Here is a 22,465-nt window from a genome sequence, read left to right as displayed (position 1 = left end):
AGTTTTATTATTAGTAGTAGCAGTAATAGTAGAATTAGTATCAGCATTTATTTGTACTGTTTTTTTTCATCGAGCATTTATTTTGAAAAGCTCTTTGTACTCGTCATCAGCAATCAACAGATCCATTTCCTGTTAGCTAGATGAAAGCCGGTAACATTTAAAGTCCTGTGGTCTAAATGCTCTTAAATTAGTTGTATGTCGACTTGTATTTATAGTTGGTCTAGCTCGCTAAAGTTTCTATTTACATAGTGCATGCGGTAACATCAAAAAACTTAATAGCGTAATATTCCGTTACCTAAGCTAGTTTGCTAGCCTAATTTGTTTACATTAGTGTGAGGGTGTTTCAGTCAGGAAGACCGGATAAATGTGCCTGTCTGTCGTTCCATGTTTCTTTTTGCTTCGTCACTCCTTAAAGGTTAGTGCTGTGAATGTTGGAGCAACAACACCTAAAAAATTGCAACAAATTGTATGTTAACGTTTTTTAATCCAGAGTTGTTAACTTGCCCCTTAAACTTCTTGAAGGGCTCACACACAACAGAGACTGTACTATAACAACAGGTCTTTCACGAAAGGTTTATTTGGTAAACAATCTGGTAAACAAGGAAACACGAATGTTACAGAAAACATTAAAGCCTTACATTTTCTTTGCAGTTAGGTGCATAAATGAACCGCTAATGAGTCTAGATGATTCTGTCACAGGCATAAAATACATAGTTATGGAAAGAGTCTAGCTGCATTTTATATCCTTAATGTAACTGTGTACTTGGATTTGAACATTTCAGAATGAAATATGAAAAGTTCTTGATCAAGCTAAGGATGACCATAGCTTGTATTTCAAAATAACACAAATTTCCATAAATTTCCACAACCTTAAAAAAAACCCTGAAATAGATAAGAGGCTAAAAAAATAGATGGATGCCCCTTTTTTTTCTTGCAATAAAATTAATCATACAGGACTATTGCCTAAACTATAATCCGGTTATTTATTATACTGTTTTTATACTGCCATTTTTCAAACTTTGGCTTTGGGAAAATATGTTCACTTTCATTAGGCGTGCACAGATTACAAAATTCAGGGACATAGCTGTGTTTAAAATTTAGCTGATAGCTGCTGTTAGTACATTAGTTCTTGTTTATTTTGTAGTTTTATCACCTTTTCATTACTGAAATTATCTGTACTGTCTTCAACCCAGGGATTTATGAATAAATATGTGAATTATTGAACCTGGATCTCAGAAAAATGGACTGCAGAATTGACGGGGCATAACAGATGATCAGTGGCCTCTGCCAATGGTAAAATGTTGTCTTATTTACTGATAGGAAGATGATGATAGTGCCAACAAATTGTTGTATTCTTCTTCTTTTTTTAAAAATAATGTTTTCTAGAATAATAACTACCCTGTGGGTTTTCTTTGAAACACCCTTGTTACCTTTTTTAAAAGTTGATAAATAATATTATTTTTTCCTCTACAGATAATTTTTAGAATGACAGCAGTCAAGTAGGAAGAAGGATGAATGACTTTGGGCCAACAGACCTGATTGCAGGCCTCTGTCATACAGATGAAGAGGATCCTCTTCCTCTGTGGCAGAATGAATGCATCAGCCCCTGTTTTAACCAGCTCATCCTTGGTGTCTTGCCCCATGCTGGGATGGCCATTTTCAGTGCCTGCTACCTCAGCATGTCAAGGTAGGTCATGCATTGATACCAGGTCCTTATCAACAACACTTTTCCAATCTTGCAATTTTATTAGCGGATAATGAAGTTGTAGTTACAAAAAAACATGCATATCAATCCTTGCAGTGGATTTTCTGATGAAGTATGTTTTACTTTAATGTAACAACAATTCTTTAAAAACAAGCAACTCCCCCCCATCTTTTTTGGAGTCTTCTCTGAGTTGTCCAGTTTTTGGCTAAATTCAAAATGCGCAGCTTAATCATCGAATGGGGCACCCTATAAAACTAATGCCGATGATTCTAAAAATTGTGTCTATATTTTCACATTTTTGTTTGCTTTGCAGATGCAGCCACCTCCAGACGTCTCCCCCGTGTGGCTGGACACTCAGGCTCGTGTCAGCTCTGCTGGCTGCCTTACTCTACACTGCAGATGTCATCCTGGTGAGTGTCCTCCAGCAGGGAGACATGTACCTGGACATCCTAGCTGGCAGCTGTGCAATCCTGGCCTGGCTGGTCCACTTCAGTGTCATAACAGTGCTCCAGAGGACTGTTTTTAAGAGAACCAGAGGACCAACACTGCTGCTTCTCCTGGTGCTTCTGTTACTCCCCAACCTTGTCATCAACTTGATAATTTACTCTAACAACAAGGAATATTTAAACCCAGCTGAACCTCTTAAACTGGCCCGATTTGTTCTTGCCTCAGTACGGACATTTCTTTTTCTCATTTACCTCCTGGCATTTGCTTTCCCCTGCATCAGTGATGCTGGGTACACTTTGTATATTAACGATGTTGATGGCTCTCCGCTCATCCCAGAGAACACCCAGCTGGAGACTGGGGAGATTGTGGCTGAGGATGGGAGTGACTGCCTATCTCGACTCTTCTACTTGTGGCTCACCCCTCTCCTCAGGCGAGGGCAGAGATGGGAACTGGACAGACCAGCCGATGTATATCACCTTCCCCAGAAACTTAGAACTAGTGTGATTTGTCGGTATTTTCACCAGTGCTGGGAAGCCTGCTGGCAAGGATCACCAGTCACTTACCAAGAGGATCAATGGCCCACACCAGTCAGCACAAACCTCCCAAGTGGCAGCTGGAGTTTACACAACCAGGACCAACCACTGGAGCTGGAAGGTGATGTAAGATTGCTGAAGGTGCTACACAAGGCGTTTGGGAAGTGGTATTACATCCTTGGTCTGCTGAAGGTGACAGTCAACATATTGAGCTTTGCAGGTCCACTGCTCCTCAGTAGTCTTGTGAATTTTATGGAGGATAAAGGTGCCCCAGTCAGCAGGGGTGTCTGGTGTGCCTTGGGGCTCTTTGCTACCACCCTGCTGTGCTCTGTTCTACGAAACATCTTTGTCTTCGAGGTCTCCAAGGTGGCGCTGTCAGCACGAGCTGCTCTTGTGACGGCCATCTACAACAAAGCCCTGAGAGTCAGCAGCTGCAGCTTGGCTGGCTTTACTTTAGGAGAGGTGGTGAACTTAATGAGCACAGACACCGACCGTGTGGTTAACTTCTTCCAAAGCTTCCATGAGCTGTGGAGCCTGCCCTTTCAGTTAGCTGTCACCCTTTACTTGCTATATCTGCAGGTGGGTGTAGCTTTCCTTGGAGGACTGTCCGTAGCTTTGCTGCTGGTGCCATTCAACAAGTTCCTTGCTTCCTGCATCCTTAGCAACAATAAAAAGATGCTCATGTGGAAGGATAACCGTGTTAAGGTATGGCATGTTTAAGCTCTTATTACACTGAGTTGATTTATATACTTTTATGAAGCTACCCAGGGAAAAAATCTTGTTGAGATTATTTTTAATTTTGAACTTATTTCCAGTTAATGACAGAGATCCTCTTCGGCATTCGCGTCATCAAGTTCTATAGCTGGGAGCCTCATTTCACACAGAAGGTGGCTGACTGTCGCAAAGAGGAGCTGTCCCACCTTAAGGCTGTCAAATACCTGGATGCATTGTGTGTGTATACCTGGGCTGCTCTACCTGTGGTCATCTCCATCCTGACCTTCGTCACGTATGTGCTGCTTGGACACCAGCTGACGGCAGCAAAGGTAAACTGGCTGCTGTGTTGATGCTGAGTGAGCTTTGTAGAGAATTAGGGAATGTAGGGTTACTGTATAAACATATTTAAAAAAATAACTCTGACAAGAGCAACACCTGAGATGCTGGAGTGGTGGAGGGGTTGAAAAGAGGGGAGCTGCTGAGGCGGGGGGGGGGGGCTGGGAGGAGAAGTTGGCCGTCCGATTGGGGTCTGGAATGTGGGGCCTCCCTGCTGCTGCCGAGCCGGGGCAGTCTGCTTCTCTCCACCCCAGGGAAAAGGGTAACATTACCTGGGTCTGGGTGCAGTTTCCCCCTCCAGGGGCAAGGGTACCTAGACCCGGGGCTTAGAGTACGCTTGGGGAGTGTGATCGTGTGTACAGCGTCTCTTTATGTCTGTCTCCACGTTGGGTGAGTGTGGAGTAAGTGCATATGAGAGCATGAGGGTGGGAATGGATGTTTGTATCTGTGTGTGCCTGTATGTCTGTGTCTATATGTCAGGTCGGGTATCAGACGCCACCTCTCTGGGGACATCTCAGGCCCTCCAAGGTATGGAGGCCTGTCTCCCCCCAACACTCCCCCTGCCAGTGGCAGACGCCCTCAGACATCGGTGCATTGGTGGTTCTTTGTGTCTGGGGATGGGCGTCCGGATACCCACCGGCTCACTCCTTGGTGGCTGCTTGTCGTGGTCTCTCGGCCTGGGGCTCGGTCACTCAGGCACGGCTGGCTGCCGGCGGAGCTCACGGGCGCGTCACTGCAACCCCCCCTGGCTTCTGCTCCACGGCTGCTGAGTGAGCCCTCATCTGGGGCTCTCCTCAGCTCTTTCTGGGACAGTGGCGCGGCTGCCCCTCTGTTGGTCTTCCTTGGTCTCTTGTGTTCTGGGGGCCTCTGGATGTCTGGAGTTTTGATCTCCTCCATACCTGCTTCATGCCCTGGAGGACGGGGCTGTGGCCCCCCCACATCCTCTAGCACACAGGTGTCGAACTCCAGGCCTCGAGGGCCGGTGTCCTGCAGGTTTTAGATGTGTTGCTGATCCAACACAGCTGATTTAAATGGCTAAATGACCTCCTCAACATGTCTTGAAGTTCTCTAGAGGCCTGCTAATGAACTAATCATTTGATTCAGGTGTGGTGACCCAGGGTGAAATCTAAAACCTGCAGGACACCGGCCCTTGAGGCCTGGAGTTCGACACCCCTGCTCTAGCAGATCATTACACGAAGGAACCTTTTAAATACAAGCGCTTCCATGCTCACAGGTGGGGCATGGACGCACCCCACCGTCCATGCCCCCCGTGTGCTCTCACATACACACGGGTGTGTATGTGAGAGCACACGGGGACTCACACACACAAACTACACCCTTTTTGGCTCCTACCTCAAAGCACACTGTGCGCTGTCGATCTTACGTGCTGCACAATAATGTTTAATATTTAGTATTTACTGTTACATTCCCATAGATCATCGTGATGTTGTTATTATGTTGCTCTTTTTTTCTTTCTTCTGCTTGTTTTCTCTTTTTTCTTTCTTAACAGGTGATTGATATATGTATTTTTTTGTCTGCTTATTTTGTTGTTTTTTTGTTTTTTGCCCTTTATCCCCGTCCCTCTTCTCCGCTGTTTTTCTTTCCCTCTTTCTTTCTCCCCTTTCTTTTCCCCAGTCAAGTCTGTCCCGTATTTAACAAGTAAAAAAAAAAGAAGAAAAAAAAGGGCAGCAGCGGAAATGAAATGTCAGAGGGAGAGATGAGAAGGGAGGGTGTGTTTGATGACATGGTACATGCATAAGTACCACAGTTGGAGTTGTCTGCTTGAACCAGCTCACTCCAATGCATCGAAGACCTTCTTCAAACAAAATTTTTCCCCATCTTTTTTCTAATCAGTCATTACAATTGGACAACTTTAGAATAATAATTTGTATTATTTAAGTGCCATAAAAGGTTGAGGTGGATTTTCTGCACAGTGAGCAATAATGTTCAAATGACTAACAACTCATAGCAGTAATAGTTATTTTATTTCAATAGGCACAAGTAAAATCAAGTCAGTTTTATTTGCATATTACACATTGGGCTTCAGGGGATCTATATCCTGCACAGAAAAGTGTTCAGCACGCTTCATGATCAGGATCAGGATTGGATTTGGACCATCAGAAAAATTCCCCAAAATGACAGTCAAGGACAATGGTGAAAAAAAATTGCCACTGAGATAAATATATTAATTTATTAAATAATTCTCAGAATAGAAAAAATGTTTTGTACCTTTTTTGTACCTATATTTCTGTATTCCTAGTAAAAAAGGATATCAGTGGCTTTGAACTTAGAAATTCTTTAAGCTAGTTTTATGCTCTCATGTAAATCATTGTATAAATGCATATATAACAATGGACTATATAACTTGTGATAAGTTTTTAAGAGTGCATTCTTGTAAATGTGATTCTCATCCCATGCAGGTGTTTACCACACTTGCCCTTGTAGGAATGTTGATCATCCCACTCAATGCTTTCCCCTGGGTGCTCAATGGAGTCCTGGAAGCCAAAGTGTCTCTGGAACGAATCCAGCGCTTCTTTAAACTAACCAACCAGAACCTGCAGGCATACTATGCCCTGGGTAGGGTACTGCTTGATTTCCTACTTTGTTTGTGTGGAGGTGTATTTGATTTTGATGTGAAACAGGTCCTCATGCTTTTTTGTTCATTCAAGGAAAAAGCAGTTTTTATGAATGTTTAGAACAGCTTCTGCTCATTAAAGATGAGGTTATTTTCTGCTTTAATCAAGTATTTGTTCGAGTGATTGCATCAAATGCTATTTTTTCAAAGAGTAAAGTTCACAGAAACTAAAGAAAACGTTTTACCCAACTGTACATAGTAGGGATGCACCGATACCGATACTGGTATCGTGGACTGGCAGTGTGGACCGGAACAGCCAACTTTAACTCAGGTTTTGGAAAAGCGGTGAAAAATGTCAAGAGAAAATCCACGGGCAGTTAAAATAACAGAGGCTCTGACTCATTTTATCGCTCTGGATGACCAGCCAATGCCAGTCGTGGAAAACATAGGATTCTTCTCAGCATACTCGAGCTGCGATATGAAATTCCCAGCCGCCCACACATCAGGGAGATAATGGTGCCAAAACTTTCTAAAGAGGTAAAGACGAGCAGTGTGTGCGCGATGTCAGTCCTTGGTTTAACGGCACAGTGGACTGATGATCCACGGGCAGATGGGGAGTTCGTTCGTCAATGCCAAATACTTTCGTTATTTTGTTTGTTTGTTTACAATATGGACACTCTGCAACAATTTAAAAGTTTATTTTATTCTCAAACCTAATTTGTATTTATTTTATTCCAAACAGAAGTGTTTATTTATTATTCCGAAAACTCGAGACAGTGCCAATAGTTCAGTGATATTTTGTTAAATTACAATGTGGAGACTCTGCAATAATTTAACAGAAGTGCTTATTTTTCACTTGAAATTTTTTTGTGGTCATTTTTATTTTTTTTTTGATCAAGGTCTTTTTATTGAACAAAGAATTGCTTCCAACAACAATTATGGCAAAATTAACAGACAGTTGTGCCCCCACCCCCCCAGAACAGTGTAACTAAAACCCAGCCAGAGAGGAAAGGAGAGACAAAATAACATAAAATAAAATAAAGTTACAGATACAAAGTAAATAATAAAATAAATGAACAACAGCAAGAGAAAAAAAAACCCCACTCACACGCACATTAAGCAATAGTATCCGGACTTAATCTTTCAAAGTAAGTAAGAAAAGGTTGCCATGTGTCATAGAACCGCCGAACCGAACCTTTTACAGTGTAGCGGATCTTTTCCAGCTGAGTATAGTACATGACATCCTTAACCCATTGCCCATATACAGGTGGAAGTGGCTCTTTCCATTTCAATAATATCATTCTACGGGCCAAAAGAGTGCAGAAGGCCAGAAGATCAGAGTGTGATTTGGAAAGACTGGCATCACAAGGCGTCACTCCAAAAATAGCTATAAACGGGCAGGGTGCAATTGGAACACCAAATATGTTGGATATGGTTTCAAATATGCTTTTCCAAAAGCTACCCAGTTTTGGACACGCCCAGAACATGTGAAATAGGGAAGCAGGCTCTCGTTTGCACCGGTCACATGTGGGGTCAAACCCATCCTTGATTTTGCTCAGTCTAGTTTTAGACCAATGGAGACGGTGAACAACTTTGAACTGAATCACCACATGTTTAAGGCAAATAGATGATGAAGAAATGCTATTGATTATCTTGTGCCAAGTCTCATCTGTAATCCGTTGGCCAAGATCACTTCCCCATCGTTCCCTAAGTGATTGCAATGTGGACAGCCTAAAATTACTCAACAGCTCATGTGGTCATTTTTATTAAGATATTATTTATTATCGGCAGAGAATAAAATAAAACCTGTCTTCCAATTCATTGCATTTGTGTATGTGTGTGGTAGAAGTATCGGTTTTTGTACTCTGTATCGGCAAGTACTCAGATCCGGTATCGTATCGGTTTGAAAAAAATTGGTAACGTTGCATCCCTAGTACATAGTTCATCAGCCAAACTTGCTTTTTTAAATCTATGTAATGTTTCTCTTGTGCTGAAATACCACATCTGTGCCCAGTGTCTCCAGAAGACAGCCAGACATCTGTCCTTTTGAGCCAGGGATCATTTTCATGGCAGGAACCCAGCAGTCCAAACGAAGAGGAAGAGTCTGGAGGAGCTAAAGGAAGCCTGCAGCTGCACAGTCTCAATTTAAACATAACCAAGGTACAAGCAACTATTGGGATTGTGCTTTAAAACAATCCCAATAGTTGGAAATTCATCGTCTCCTGTCAGTGATATAAGCTCAGTATTCAACACCCTAAAATTGTATATGAATATTTAAATTGCAAAAACGCATTGACACCAAAATGTTTTAACAGTAGGTGTTTGGAGCTGACTTAGTACAGACATGACATCTGCTGTCTTCTGTCTGGCTCAGGGCTCTCTGGTTGTCGTGGTTGGGAAGGTCGGCTGTGGAAAGAGCTCCTTATTGGCTGCTCTGACTGGAGAACTTAATAGGTACACAGCTTATGAAACTTTTATTGAAAATATTATCACTTATGACTTAATTTACATATGAAGAATGTTGTCGAGTCATCAATATTCCCTTTCCCAATATGAAGGTTTGCTTAGGTGATTAATAGGCAGTCAGGGGCTTTATGCTGCTCTAGATGATATTTTTCATCTTAGTTGGAACCAAAAAAGTCAATAAAATCAATAGTGAATCTGGTTTTAGTGTTTTTAAGTGCACTGACACAACCTGGGATTAATAATGTGTGACTAAGGTCTATCCATCTTCCACTTGTCTCTGCAGGCTGACTGGAGTGCTCTATGTTGCAGACAGGGAGGTTGGCTTTGGTTTGGCCTCACAGGAACCGTGGATCCAGCATGCATCAGTACGAGACAACATCTTGTTTGGCAGAGACTACGATGCTGCCTTCTACCAGGCTGTGATCAAGGCCTGCGCCCTCTCAGATGACCTCAATGTACGATTGTGACAATGTTATTGTTTACGTTTCTTCACACTGATTTCACTGTGCTTTGCATGGAGTTTCTGGGATTGTTTAAAATGTTAAATAAATTGGTTTTCAGGGCTTTGGTTGCTCTGTTTCTGCACCTGCAGGTTTTGCCAAATGGTGACAAGACTGAAGTGGGTGAGAACGGAGTGACTCTGAGTGGAGGACAGAAGGCCCGGCTGGCACTTGCTAGAGCTGTTTACATGGTGAGTCTTCAGCACAATCCAGCCATCTGCTTCACACTCTAAGAGGCACAGAGGAGGTTTTACAAAATAAATGAGTCAGGCTGCAGTAAACAAGGATAAATGATATTAGAATTATATTTTTCCTTCTGTTGCACAGATTGATAAAAACTGAAAGCTATCAGGTAAACGTTTAGAGCTTTTAATTTTGTTTGAGGGAACTGCATGTTAACAGTTTCTTGTAACAAATAGTTACAAAGCCATAAAAAGCTGTTTATATGTAATATGCTTGTGTAATGTGATGTTGCCTCCCCTTCCTTTTTTCTGCTTCTCCTGCAGGACAAAGATATCTACCTCCTCGATGATCCACTGGCAGCAGTGGATGCAGATGTGGCTGAACACCTTATGAAGAAATGTATCATGGAGCTCCTCAGAGGGAAGACCAGAATCCTTTGCACACACCGCATAGAGTTTGTGGACAAAGCTGATGTGGTTGTCCTCATGGACAATGGAGCAATCATCAAAACAGGTAGAAACTGAAGTCTGCTTTAAATCTTGGTGACATTTGTATAAATGTAACTTCTAAATGATTTAAAGTCCTTTTAGAAACAAATGTCACAGATCAGCAGCTTAAGTTATTTTGAAGTTTCCATCAGAATGGATGGGGAGAAAGTCATAACTCACAATTGTATTGATCAGTGGGTCATAGAAACTGCATGCAACAGAAGTGGCAGTCAAATACAAAAAATCCCAACAACTTTTGCATTTTTGCTCCAAAATACAGTTCAGAAAAGCATTTTTCATCCAATATTACAATATTACAGCTTTACCACTAACTGCTCATGCCAAATTAAAATCAATGTTCTATATGCACTTAGGCAAAATATAATTGAAAAAAAGTACACATCTCTACATCTGTAGAACAATAACAAGTAGAAAAAGATGTCTGCCTCCACATAGCTGAAGTGTACATTTATCCACAGAATAATGTGATTGGCTAATATGCTTTATACCTAAACTGTTGATTGGCTTTTGGGTAACGAGGTGGGACAACCGCCATCTTTAGCATCTCAGACTTTGATTTTTATTTGTAATTCTTATAGTGCCATGTTGTCTTGTATAAGGTGTCCATATGCCAAGTAAAAAAAAAAGAGCGGCTATTGTACAGATACAGGACATTTATTAAAAGGCGTCATGGCTTTTTTGTTTTGTCTAGTTGTTTATATTGAGCTCACTTTATTCGTTTAGCATTACATGCAAGAAGAGCATCAACTTGTAAGTGGCTCAGGGAGTTGGGAAGCGCATCTGTAACCGGAAGGTCGCTGGTTCGATCCCCGGGCTCTCTGTCCTGGTCGTTGTGTCCTTGTGCAAGACACTTTACCCTACCACCTACTGGTGTTGGCCAGCTTCTGTCAGTCTGCCCCAGGGCAGCTGTGGCTACAACTGTAGCTGCCTCCACCAGTGTGTGAATGAATAGTGGCATAAAGCGCTTTGGGTGCCTTGAAAAGCGCTGTATAAAATCCAATCCATTATTATTATTATAAGGTGGAACATCTGTGGAATAAAAGGCCTTTCTATTCTTCTGTGTTAAACAGGGACACCAGCAGAAGTCCTTCCTTTGGTGGACGCAGTCCAGAAAAAGCAGAAGAACAACCGCAACACAAAAGAGAAAGGTGTGTTCACCTCACATTATGACAAACAAAAACTCAGGTGTTAAAACAGTGGCGCATGTATAATCTCTTACAAGTCCAGAGTTCCCATTGTTGTCATCTTCTTCTTCAATAGCAATATCTCAACAAAATCTCAACAAATCCAAAATTCAGCTCTTCTTTCTGGGACTCTTATAATCCTTTTGGTTTGGCCCCTGTTGATTGTGAGCAGATGGCGTGGAGCAGGTTGAAGGGGAAATGAGTTCATTGCCTGAGCTACATGTGGATAATGATCCTGACCTCTCGGGGGCAGAGCAGAAACAGGTGGGCAGGCTGGCATGGAGAGTTTACCAGACCTACTGGGCCGCTGTGGGTGGAGTACTGGCCTCCTGCGTCTTAGTCTCTCTGCTCCTCATGCAAGGTTTGGAATGCTTTTTATGATCTTTGTACACTGGGGACGCTTAGCAATTTTTTCAGAAACATCACCTCCAAGATTGTCTCTCTGTGGTCAACATTTTTTCATCTTTTAAAGATGAGAATTATTTTTTAATTTTACTGCCAAAATTACAAAATAAGTCCAGGCGACCTGTATGATACTTGGGCGATATAGGATTATTGTTTAAAGCAGGCTTCAGGGTATTTTGTCCCCAAAAGAAAAAATAATTACTGTCTTCTGGCTTTAAATTCATTTCTAATTTAATAAGAACTTTGTGTGTGTGTTTGTGTGTAAATCAGCATCTAAAAATGTGTCTGACTGGTGGCTGTCCTACTGGATCTCTGAGCTAAAACACAATGGTTCCACTGGGAATAATGATTCTTCGTTACCTGCCTTCAGCTCACCTCATCTGCTGCTTTTCTCACCTGGAAGGCTCATGTGAGTTGACCAATTGGCAACATTTTGAAAAAGATTCTGTGAATGGTAACACAACCAAGATGCCTTGCTATCATTGTTCCAGAATAAACTTTAAAACACAAAATTTGTAACCAATTTTAAAAGAGCACATGCTATAATAATAACATGCAGTTCAGCCGTGAGATAATGATGATTTCTTTTAAAATTTCATTTATATATTATTTTTAAAAGGTACAGATGTAAAGACTTTGCCATTACATTTTCTATTATTATGTTAAACACAAAGTTTATCTTTTATTTTGAAGAATGAAAATAAAAACTGCTTTTAGTACTGTGATTTAAACTTTGACTTCTTCCTGTCTTACTTCAGTCTTTTGACTAAAATCAGATATTCACCTCTACCCATCCAGATCTTCAGTGCCCTCTGACTACATGTTCCTCTCGAACGACATCGATGCAGATGTTAAGTTTTACCTGACGGTCTACGGCTCCATTGCTGTGGCCAACACCGTGTTCACCGCGCTCCGTGCCTTCCTCTTTGCCTATGGAGTAATGTGTGCCGCTTCTGCCATCCACAACAGACTTCTGAATCAAGTCTTTAAGGTATGTCAGCAGTCAGCATAGCAGATTGAGTGCTTTTCATGTCTGGCAAAAATAGCTAAAGGTTGGAGAAACAGGGTGGTGACTGAAGGGTTAGCAATGTGAGACATCAGACGAGCTGAGTAGATGTTCATTAACAGGAAGAGGTATGCTCACACTGCCTATGTTATCTACTTAATGCCAATCCTTCTGATGTGCTAGGTAGTTTTAAATACATATATAATAAGGATTTTTACTCTTACTACAGATCACAATTGCATCTGCAATTGTTATAGTTCACAAGATTCATTAAAGAAAAATGCAAATGCATAATGAGAGAGGAAAACACTTTAAGTGTGAGTGACATGAGTAATTCCCACTTAGCAAAAAATATTAAAAAATGTCTTGTTTGCGTGTCCATCCAGACCACTATGGCGTTCTTCGATACCACTCCTTTGGGCCGAATTCTCAACCGTTTTTCCTCAGACTTGTACAGCGTGGACGACAGCCTGCCGTTTGTCTTGAACATCTTACTGGCCAACATTTTTGGCTTGCTCGGCATGCTGGTGGTGATAAGTTACGGCCTGCCCTGGGTCCTGGTGGCCCTGCTTCCCCTGGGTCTGCTGTACTACCGCACACAGCACTTCTATAGACACACATCTCGAGAGCTGAAGCGCCTCTGCAGCCTCACTCTGTCACCAATCTACTCGCATTTTTCAGAGACACTGACTGGACTGGGAACGATCCGGGCCAGTGGCAACTCTGCCAGGTGAGTGACACGGAAACAGAGTTTTCAGTGATTAGATAAATGTATGTGAAAATAAGTAATAGTTGTTAACTTTATCTTGCACAGGACATAAAATTAATTTAAATTCTCTTGAACATAGGTGACAGGAAGTGTTAATATTAATAAAATATATTAGGTATAGGGACTAAAGAAACAGCTAAACCGCAGGGACATTTTTCTGCTGTTTCAGGTTTGAGGAGGAGAACGCCAGGCGTTTGGAGCAGAACCAACGCTGTTTGTTTCTTAGCTACGCTGCAGGGCAGTGGCTGGACATCCGTCTGCAGCTGATTGGTATCGCTGTGGTGACAGGCCTTGGGGTGATAGCTGTTGTTCAGCACCAGCTTAATTCTGTTGATCCAGGTAAGACAGCAGAAGAATTTGCAGGCTGTGCGTGTTTAATGACCGTAGGAGCCATTGAGTAAGACTGTGTGTGTGCCGGTTTTCCTATCAGGTCTGGTGGGTCTGTCCCTGTCCTACGCTTTGTCTATCACACAGCTGCTATCTGGCCTCATATTCAGCTTCACGCAGACTGAAATGCAGCTGGTGAGCGTGGAACGAACAGAGGAATATTCCACTGGACTGCCCATTGAACCACAGCATCAGAATACAGAGGTCGGGTGCACTGGATATTGATATTAACATAACAACAGTGGGTTACACTAAAGCTTTATCAGAGCTCCTGGCTTTACCTCACAGCTGTCTTCACAGAATGTATCTTACTTTTTAGTCCAAACCTGAAAGTCAGAGGAAAAGATCACGAGACACAATTTACATATATATTAATATATATATTAATAACATATATAAACATTTGTACACCTATTTACATATTTAAATAAAGATGGACGTGGCATCTTTTTTTTTGTCAATTGAAACAAAAGCCAACACAAAGTACTTTAACATGTATATTTTTCTATTGCCCAGCAGAGGGCAGTCTCTCTGCTTTAAAAAAATATGGGTTGTTGTAAAGAAATCTATGGAAAACGGCCCTTCTTTTTTATGATACCATAAATCAAGTGTCGTTTCTAACGTGTTTATGGACTCAGTCACACGTTTTAAATTTCTTGGAGTACTATTTGCATTTTACCCTCTCTGTTTCTGACCTCAGCTGTCCCCCTCATGGCCTGAGCACGGTTGTTTGGAGTTTCGGAATGTGGCTTTGACCTACAGGGATGGTCTGCCTAATGCCCTGGATGGAGTGAGCCTCATGGTGCGACCTGGAGAGAAAATAGGCATTGTGGGACGTACAGGATCTGGCAAGTCCACGATATTCTTGGCCCTGTTTCGGATGGTGGAGCTCAGCCAGGGTCAGATTCTCCTGGATCAGCTGGATATCACCACTGTGGGTCTAGTTCAACTCAGGTACATTTGAATTGAGTTGTTTATTGGTATTGGATAAGAGTTACACGAAAACTGTGCTCTAACGCATTTTAGAAGATAAATTACTAACATAATGTACTTTATAATATAATAAAATCAGTGGGAGACAAGTTGACTTATGTGCTGTTGTTGCCCTCTGCAGGTCCAGGTTGGCCATTATTCCTCAGGACCCCTTCCTTTTCAGTGGCACAGTCAGAGAGAATCTGGACCCCTGTGGGCGACACTTGGAGCCGGAGCTGCTGGACGTCCTGGAGCAGTGCCACCTCAGCACTGTGGTCAGCAGAATGGGTGAGAGTTATTTACAAAAGTGTGTTTGACCCAGTGATTTAACAGAGAGCAGAAGGGGGGCTGGGGGGCTCTTCAACTGGTGGGGGAGATTGTCACATCTTGCAGGAGCTTTCCTCTCTTCAGGAACTCTCTGCAGGAGGGGGAGATACAGGAGAGGTGGAGGAAGATCTCAGCCTGGGCGTCTATTGTCTTGTGTAGTCTGGAAGATGAGTGGATGGTGGGGTGGGTGCAGTTTTCTCTGTGGTGGGGTTGGGTGGACTGTCCCGGGCTCTGTGGGGCCGGGAGGTGCTGCTGCGCTGGGCCCCGGTCTGGATGGGCCTGGGCCCCCTTTCCCTGGCGGGTCGCGGAGTATGGGGGTGCCTACTGGGGTCAGCGGGGGAGCTGGCCCCAGGGAGGGGTCACTTGCCCCTCCCTTCCTTCCCTCCCCATCTCCAGCTGCCTCCCTCTTCCCGCTCCATCACAACCACCCACACATGCAGGGCCTTGGAGTAGGGGTATGTCACCAGGGTGCAGAGGAGGCTACCCCCCCCCCCCTTTCTGGCTGCCTGTACCTCAATTTTATCCCACAACTTAGACATTCACATTATTCACTATAGGATCTTGGGGGTGGGCACGCTACACGGAATCCAAAGTACCATCAGGGTGTACACCTCACCCCTGGCATCGTTGCCCACCTCTCAATTTTAAATACACGTAGACATTGAGGGCTAGCAGGAGGGGCTATGCGCTTACCTGCTGCTCTCTGGCAGGTAGCTCCATGCCCTCCTGGGTTTTAAATGCACCTTAGAACACACATGCATCAACATTACAATGAGCGGGTGGAGGGAGGTTTGGAGTCTTCACACACCCCCATTCTCTGCGACCTGCTGGAGCGGGGGGGCTAGGAGGAGGAGTTGGCCGTCCGACTGCGGTCTGGAGTGTGGGGCCTCCCTGCTGCTGCGGAGTCGGGGCGGTCTGCCTCCCCCCACCGCAGGGAAAAGAGTAACACTACCTGGGTCTGGGTGCAGTTCCCCCCTCCAGGGGCAAGGGTACCTAGACCCGGTTCGTAGAGTACGCTTGGGGAGTGTGATCGTGTGTACAGCGTCTCTTTATGTCTGTCTCCACGTTGGTTGAGTGTGGAGTAAGTGCATATGAGAGCATGAGGGTGGGAATGGATGTTTGTATCTGTGTGTGCCTGTATGTCTGTGTCTATATGTCAGGTTGGGTATCAGACGCCACCTCTCTGGGGACATCTCAGGCCCTCCAAGGTTTGGAGGCCTATCTCCACCCACCACCACTTCCCCTGCCGGTGGCGGACTCCCTCAGGTGTCGGTGTGTTGGTGGTTCTTTGTGTCTGGGGATGGGCGTCCAGGTACACACCGGCTCACTCCTTGGCGGCCGCTTATCGGGGCCTGGAGCCTGGGGCTCGGTCACTCAGGCACGGCTGGCTGCCGGCGGAGCTCACGGGCGCGTCACTGCAACCCCCCCTGGCTTCTGCTCCGCGGCTGCTGAGTGAGCCCTCATCTGGGACTCTCCTCAGCTCTTTCTGGGACAGTGGCGCGGCTGCCCCTCTGTTGGTCTTCCTTGGTCTCTTGTGTTCTGGGGGCCTCTGGATGTCTGGAGTTTTGATCTCCTCCATACCTGCTTCATGCCCTGGAGGACGGGGCTGTGGCCCCCCCACACCCTCTAGCAGATCATTACATGAAGGAACCTTTAAAAAAAACAAAAAACAAGCGCGTCCATGCTCACAGGTGTACACACGGGTGATCACACCCACAAACTACACCCTTTTTGGCTCCTACCTCAAAGCACACTGTGTTCTGTTGATCTTATGTGCTGCACAATAATGTTTAATATTTAGTATTTACTGTCATATTCCCATATATCATTGTGATGTTGTTTATTCTATTACTCTTGTTCTCTTCTGCTTGTTTTCTTTTTTCTTTCTCAGCAGGTGATCCAGGTGATTGATATATGCATTTTTTTTTCTGCTCATTCTGTTGGTTTTTGTTTTTTGCCCTTCTCCCCCGTCCCTCTTCTCAGCTGTTTCTCTTTCCCTCTCTCTTTCTCCCCTTCTTTCCTCCAGTCAAGTCTGTCCCGTATTCAGCAAGTGAAAATAAAATAAACAATAAAAGGTGAATCAAATGGACCATTCAGCAAGGCTGGGATGGTCCATTTGGTAAAGTAAATCCGTTGGGCATCTTTCTTTGCCTTTAGACAACAATTCTGATGGCAAAAGAGCCAAACGGGACAGGCCAAAAAAACCAACACAAAACAGAGAGCAGAAGAATTGCAGTGTTTTGTCTTTTTTGTTACAAAGGTGTGTCTGCTTGGCACCTTTGATGCCACCCTTTTCCATTCCTGTCTGCTCACATGACTGTCTGCTTCAGTTACAAAATGGTTCTTGAGTCAACACGCTGGATGATCGAAAGTATTTTTTTGTACCACAGAATAAATCTAAGGATCCACTGACCAACGGCTGGCAAACATACTTTGATAACTGATGACTGTGTTTCAGAACCTAACATTATTATGTTTGAGTTCTCTTTCCTCCTCTGTTATCTTTGTATTAATCCTGTTTACTTTATGGGCCATTTATCATAAAAGCCTAAAATAAAGGTTCAAATTTGCATGAAATGGAGCTGCTACTACATGAAGATCATCAACATGAAGATGTAGATGATGACAGATTCATGCTGCCTCTCATGCCTTTTGTGTGTGTTTTCGTGAATATCAGGTGGTCTGGATGCTGAGGTGGGAGAAAGAGGAAGATTCTTCTCTGCAGGACAGAAGCAGCTGCTGTGTTTGGCCAGAGCTCTGTTGACACAAGCCAAGGTGAGTTTTGCAGCTTTACCATTACACTGTACCGACGACACACGTCGTCTCCGACCACTGTCAGAGACGGTAAATTTCCTCTCGAGTGACTGACACTGATGGTGAGAGGGTGCAACAGAATTACAATAAAGGGTGAAAAATAGTCTGTGGCTTTCTCTGTGACATCAGTGACAGTATGAGGCTGTAAACAAAGAACAAACTGTACAGGTTTGATTAGCTCTAATTATGTGACACGCCTTCGCCTGTTCACAAGGAAGTAGGTTGTAAGACTCTGCGTACAGGAGAAGGTATTTGCAAAAGCTTTGTGAATGTTATGCTTCTACATTACTGCAAAGAAGACGACTAACTTTGTATTTCCAGACATTTATTTATTTATATTTACTGAGAACAAAATATTTTAGCGTGATTGCTCAAACAAATAAAGCAAAACATTTTTCCAATCAATGTTTTTGTTGTCATTTAGGTCCTGTGTATTGATGAAGCCACTGCCAGCGTGGATCATAAGACAGACAAACTCCTGCAGCAGACCATTAGAGAGAAGTTTCAGGACAAGACTGTGCTCACTATTGCCCACAGGTGATTGCATGTGTTCATGTCCTGCACTAAAGCACATTTCAGAATGTTATTTTACAACTGTAGTCTAAAACTTCCTGCTTTTTATTTTCTGAATGAAACACCTTTTTGTGTTTTGTGTGCCTGTCTCACATTAGGATCAACACCATCATGGACTGTGACCGTGTGCTAGTGATGCATGCTGGGAAGGTGGTGGAGTTTGACAGTCCCGTGTCTCTCTGCCAAGCTGATAACTCCATCTTTCACAGACTGGCGGGTGATCAGGGACAGTGAGATGATCAGACACATTTACAGACAACTTGCTGCTTTGAGTTGATGCAGAGAAGAGTTGCAGACTTTGAGCAAAAACTCATTAGGAACGGACAGCTTGGCCTCAAAAGCGAGGCTGTTTGGAAATGTGATTATTCTAATGCATAAACAGCATTCATTGAATTTATGCCATATTCTTGAATCAAGACAACTAAACAGCCCTCCCCCAACTCTTCCAGTGGTCACCAAGGAGTTCACTGGCCACTTGAGAAACATAATGTCTCTAGCATGTTCTGGGTCTGCCCTTAAGTCTCCTCAATCAGGAAGTACCCAAGACCACCTCAACTGGCTCCTTTAGATGTGCTGAAGTAGCAGCTCCACTCCAATCCATCCTCACTTTATCAGCTCAGCTCAGATATCCTTCTGCTGCTTGTATCTGCCATCTTTTTCAGACCACATCACCGGAGACAATTCATTAATCCGTCTGTAAATCTTCCGCTCCTTTGTTCATTCACTTAACATCAAGACTTTGATTCTTTAAACTCTGTACTTGGGGCATCAGCTCATTCAGAACCCAGAGGTGGCACTCCATCATTTTTATAGCTGAGAACCATCGTTTCAAGTCTCGGATGTCCAACTTCGGTTTCAAAGTCAGCAGTCGCGAAAATTAAAAAAACAAACAGTAACTTAAAATAAGGGGAATTAGTCAAATCCATTTGGTATAATAGCTGCTACTTTTTACACTTTGTTATTGTTATATTTGAATCCTAATTTAGACAGACAGCCAGAAATGTTCGTCACCATATGTAAATGACTCGTGTAAACTTGTCAGGAGTAATTTTGTGTTTATTCAGAACAACTGCCTGTGTTTGATGAAATAAGACATCATGTCTGCTTGCACTTATGTGAATTATGAACATAAATACCTGGTAAATGGCCTGTATTTATATAGCGCTTTTCTAGTCCCTAAGGACCCCAAAGCGCTTTACACAACCTGTCATCCACCCATTCACACACTGGTGATGGCAAGCTACATTGTAGCCACAGCCACCCTGGGGCGCACTGACAGAGGCGAGGCTGCCGAACACTGGCGCCACCGGGCCCTCTGACCACCACCAGTAGGCAACGGGTGAAGTGTCTTGCCCAAGGACACAACGACCGAGACTGTCCAAGCCGGGGCTCGAACCGGCAACCTTCCGATTACAAGGCAAACTCCCAACTCTTGAGCCACGATCGCCCCAGATCTGGCCCTAGATCTGGTCTTACCACAAGCCACTAAACATTGATGTGTTATAACAAAACACCACTCTGTAGAACAGCGGTCCCCAACCCCCGGGCCTCGGACCGGTACTGGTCCGTGAGTCGTTTGGTACCGGGCCGTGAGAGTTGAGGCTCAGGTGTGAAATGTGTGGTTTTCAGGGTTTTTATCGGTTTCCAGCGTTATTTTGTTATCGTTTTTATCGTTAACTCGGTTTTCCTGGGTCTTTTCACGCGTGTTATGAATAAATCTTCTTTTTTTCGGTACCAGTACTAGTTTTATTTTGTTGTATTTATCCGTGACACCTTAAAGGCCGGTCCATGAAAATATTGTCGGGCATAAACCGGTCCGTGGCGCAAAAAAGGTTGGGGACCGCTGCTGTAGAAGAAATGTTGCAGTGGGATTACAGTAGCAATCTGAGTAGAAAAAAATGTCTAAATATATGAAATTATGACTTTATAACCTTGTTTTGGATTCATTTGAAACAAATGATATGTGGAGCATTTTATGAATCATTTGAGTGCTTTAGATAAAAAGAGAGACCTGAAAATAAGAAACATTCACAGTTCAACAATACAGAAATGTCTTATTTTTAGAATTTTATTTAAAAAAACATTTTATTGAAATTTTTTTTTAAATGCTGCAAGACCTGTAAGGGCTATGAGGAATTTTATTTGAATGGTAAATGGTAAATGGCCTGTATTTATATAGCGCTTTACTAGTCCCTAAGGACCCCAAAGCGCTTTACATATCCAGTCATCCACCCATTCACACACACATTCACACACTGAATAGTACCTGATTCTGTATCTGCCAAGTTCAACATGAATATGGAAGGTAAAGTGCTTCATATTTTGTAGATTTAAATGAGAGTAGATGTATCAAAGTTTTGGGAATCCTCATCTGTGGAACTAACATGAAGTTGCTGCTTCTTCCTCTTGTCTGCAAGGAAACACATCCAAACTTTTTACTTTCTTTCAAAGATGATGATTATAAATGGATGTGACTGTGTTCTTATGGAAGTACTATTTCATAGAATTACACATTTTTCTAGTACCATTTACAATAATAGCAGGAACAGTAATCATAGCAGTCGTCATAATTTGTGTTTTCTTAATTCTTATAGTGTGGAAAATACAGGTCACTTGAATGAGGTCAACATTGTATGAGACTTAATATAAAGTATATAAGTCTCATGAGATATATGTAAAACATTTATTGTAAGTTTTCTTCTGCACAGGGCTGTTGGTGGTTTATTAGATCTTAGAACTACACTGAAGAGAAAAGCTCTGCCACAAAACAGTTGGTTTTAATTTATCCAACTCCTGTTTGTTCTGTTTTATCATTATATCCTGTTTTCTTTTTTTTACTCTTTTAATGTTAACCATCTGTACAAAGAAAACACAAAATCCAGTTTCTCAGTGTTTTTTTTTAAATTATTATTATGAAGAAGCATGCAGGCTTTTTATGACCAGACGGAGTCTTTTACTTCACTTCTCTGTCAATGATTTACTGTCATTCAACAGACTAACAAAAACGATTCAGGCTTGCTGCAGGCAAAGAACTCAGCCTGGGGTGTGTTTGCCTCTCTTTATATGTACTGTTTTAAAGCAATCTGACTTTATTTTTTGACACATTTTATTTTTTTTGGCATCAACGTCAGACTTTTCAGACATATGACATTGATCAAATAACCACATGCTGATCATCATATTAGTATATCTGTATGTGTCATAAATTGATCCCCTTCATCTCATGAATTGTATTTTCAAGTGCATTTTACTTTAATGTAAGACCAAGACAAAGAGCAACTGACAACCTGAATAATAAAACATTTGTCAGTCAAACAATTAAGGGAGGATAGTATGAATCGTTTAAATTGATGAAATAATAATGGAATGATCTCGGCAGCTTTAATGTGAGCTGTAAATCAAATTTAGATTCAAGTATTAATAAAAAAAAGTTTATCTAAATGTTGTGATTGTGATGTTTGTATGCTTAGTTGCAGGTGAGTATATTTTGACAGGAGTGATTTTTGTTGTTTGTTTTTCTTGGCTTGTCAACAGCTGTAATGTAAAAATTCGTTGGTAATAAAAATGCTATTGATTATTAAACATGTATGTTGAGTTCATTCACCAGATTTGCCTGAGAACAATTAAAAACACTGTACAGTCAGAGCCCATATGGAGCTGCAGCTGTACCCTTTCAGGTAGGATTATATAATTCTGTGAATGCAACTGAGCTCTCTTTTCTTTCAATCCAGATTGAATCAGACAACAGTTTTTGTCCCCAACAAGTGACTAATCGGAGTGACTCACACGGTGAACGCCTGCCGCTCCCTTGGCTCAGGTCAGAAATTTTCTTACCACACTTATCAAGTTGTCAGGGGGAGTGTTTGTTTTTTTATTTTGTATTTTGGTCCCTTAAAATCAGGAATCAACCGTAATGCTAGCTTTAACATGCGTGCATACTCTATCTGTTTGCTTTCTAGGAAGAAATGTGCGGCTGTGTGACAGACACGTGGGTCAGACACTGACACGACACAGACTCTTGTCTGTTGTCGTGTGTATTTGTGTTTATATGCAGCGAGCC

General features: G+C 42.7%; 1 protein-coding gene across 2 annotated transcripts; it reads left to right on the top strand.

Moving 5' to 3' along the window:
• Window positions 1-128: 128 nt before the first annotated feature.
• abcc10 (ATP-binding cassette, sub-family C (CFTR/MRP), member 10) lies at window positions 129-22,003 on the top strand. 2 transcript variants are annotated; one of them, XM_085275841.1, is made up of 23 exons: window positions 129-415; window positions 1,194-1,293; window positions 1,474-1,687; window positions 2,019-3,390; window positions 3,501-3,728; window positions 6,156-6,312; window positions 8,325-8,470; window positions 8,685-8,764; window positions 9,060-9,231; window positions 9,369-9,467; window positions 9,783-9,972; window positions 11,039-11,116; window positions 11,325-11,513; window positions 11,828-11,966; window positions 12,356-12,548; window positions 12,950-13,293; window positions 13,502-13,671; window positions 13,763-13,923; window positions 14,420-14,673; window positions 14,834-14,979; window positions 17,696-17,793; window positions 18,257-18,369; window positions 18,504-22,003. In XM_085275841.1, the coding sequence occupies exons 3-23, from the start codon at window positions 1,512-1,514 to the stop codon at window positions 18,637-18,639; spliced, it is 4,641 nt and encodes a 1,546-aa protein (XP_085131967.1). In that variant the 5' UTR covers window positions 129-415; window positions 1,194-1,293; window positions 1,474-1,511; the 3' UTR covers window positions 18,640-22,003. The 2 variants fall into 2 exon arrangements, with proteins under 2 accessions (XP_085131967.1, XP_085131968.1); XM_085275842.1 differs by lacking the exon at window positions 1,194-1,293.
• Window positions 22,004-22,465: the final 462 nt, after the last annotated feature.

Source organism: Mchenga conophoros, linkage group LG6 (assembly GCF_057382185.1).
Source record: "Mchenga conophoros isolate Kocher_MC1m ecotype Shallow Benthic linkage group LG6, M_conophoros_male_GT1.1, whole genome shotgun sequence".
NCBI classification, from domain to species: domain Eukaryota; kingdom Metazoa; phylum Chordata; class Actinopteri; order Cichliformes; family Cichlidae; genus Mchenga; species Mchenga conophoros.
This window is presented reverse-complemented; position numbering and strand designations above follow the sequence as displayed.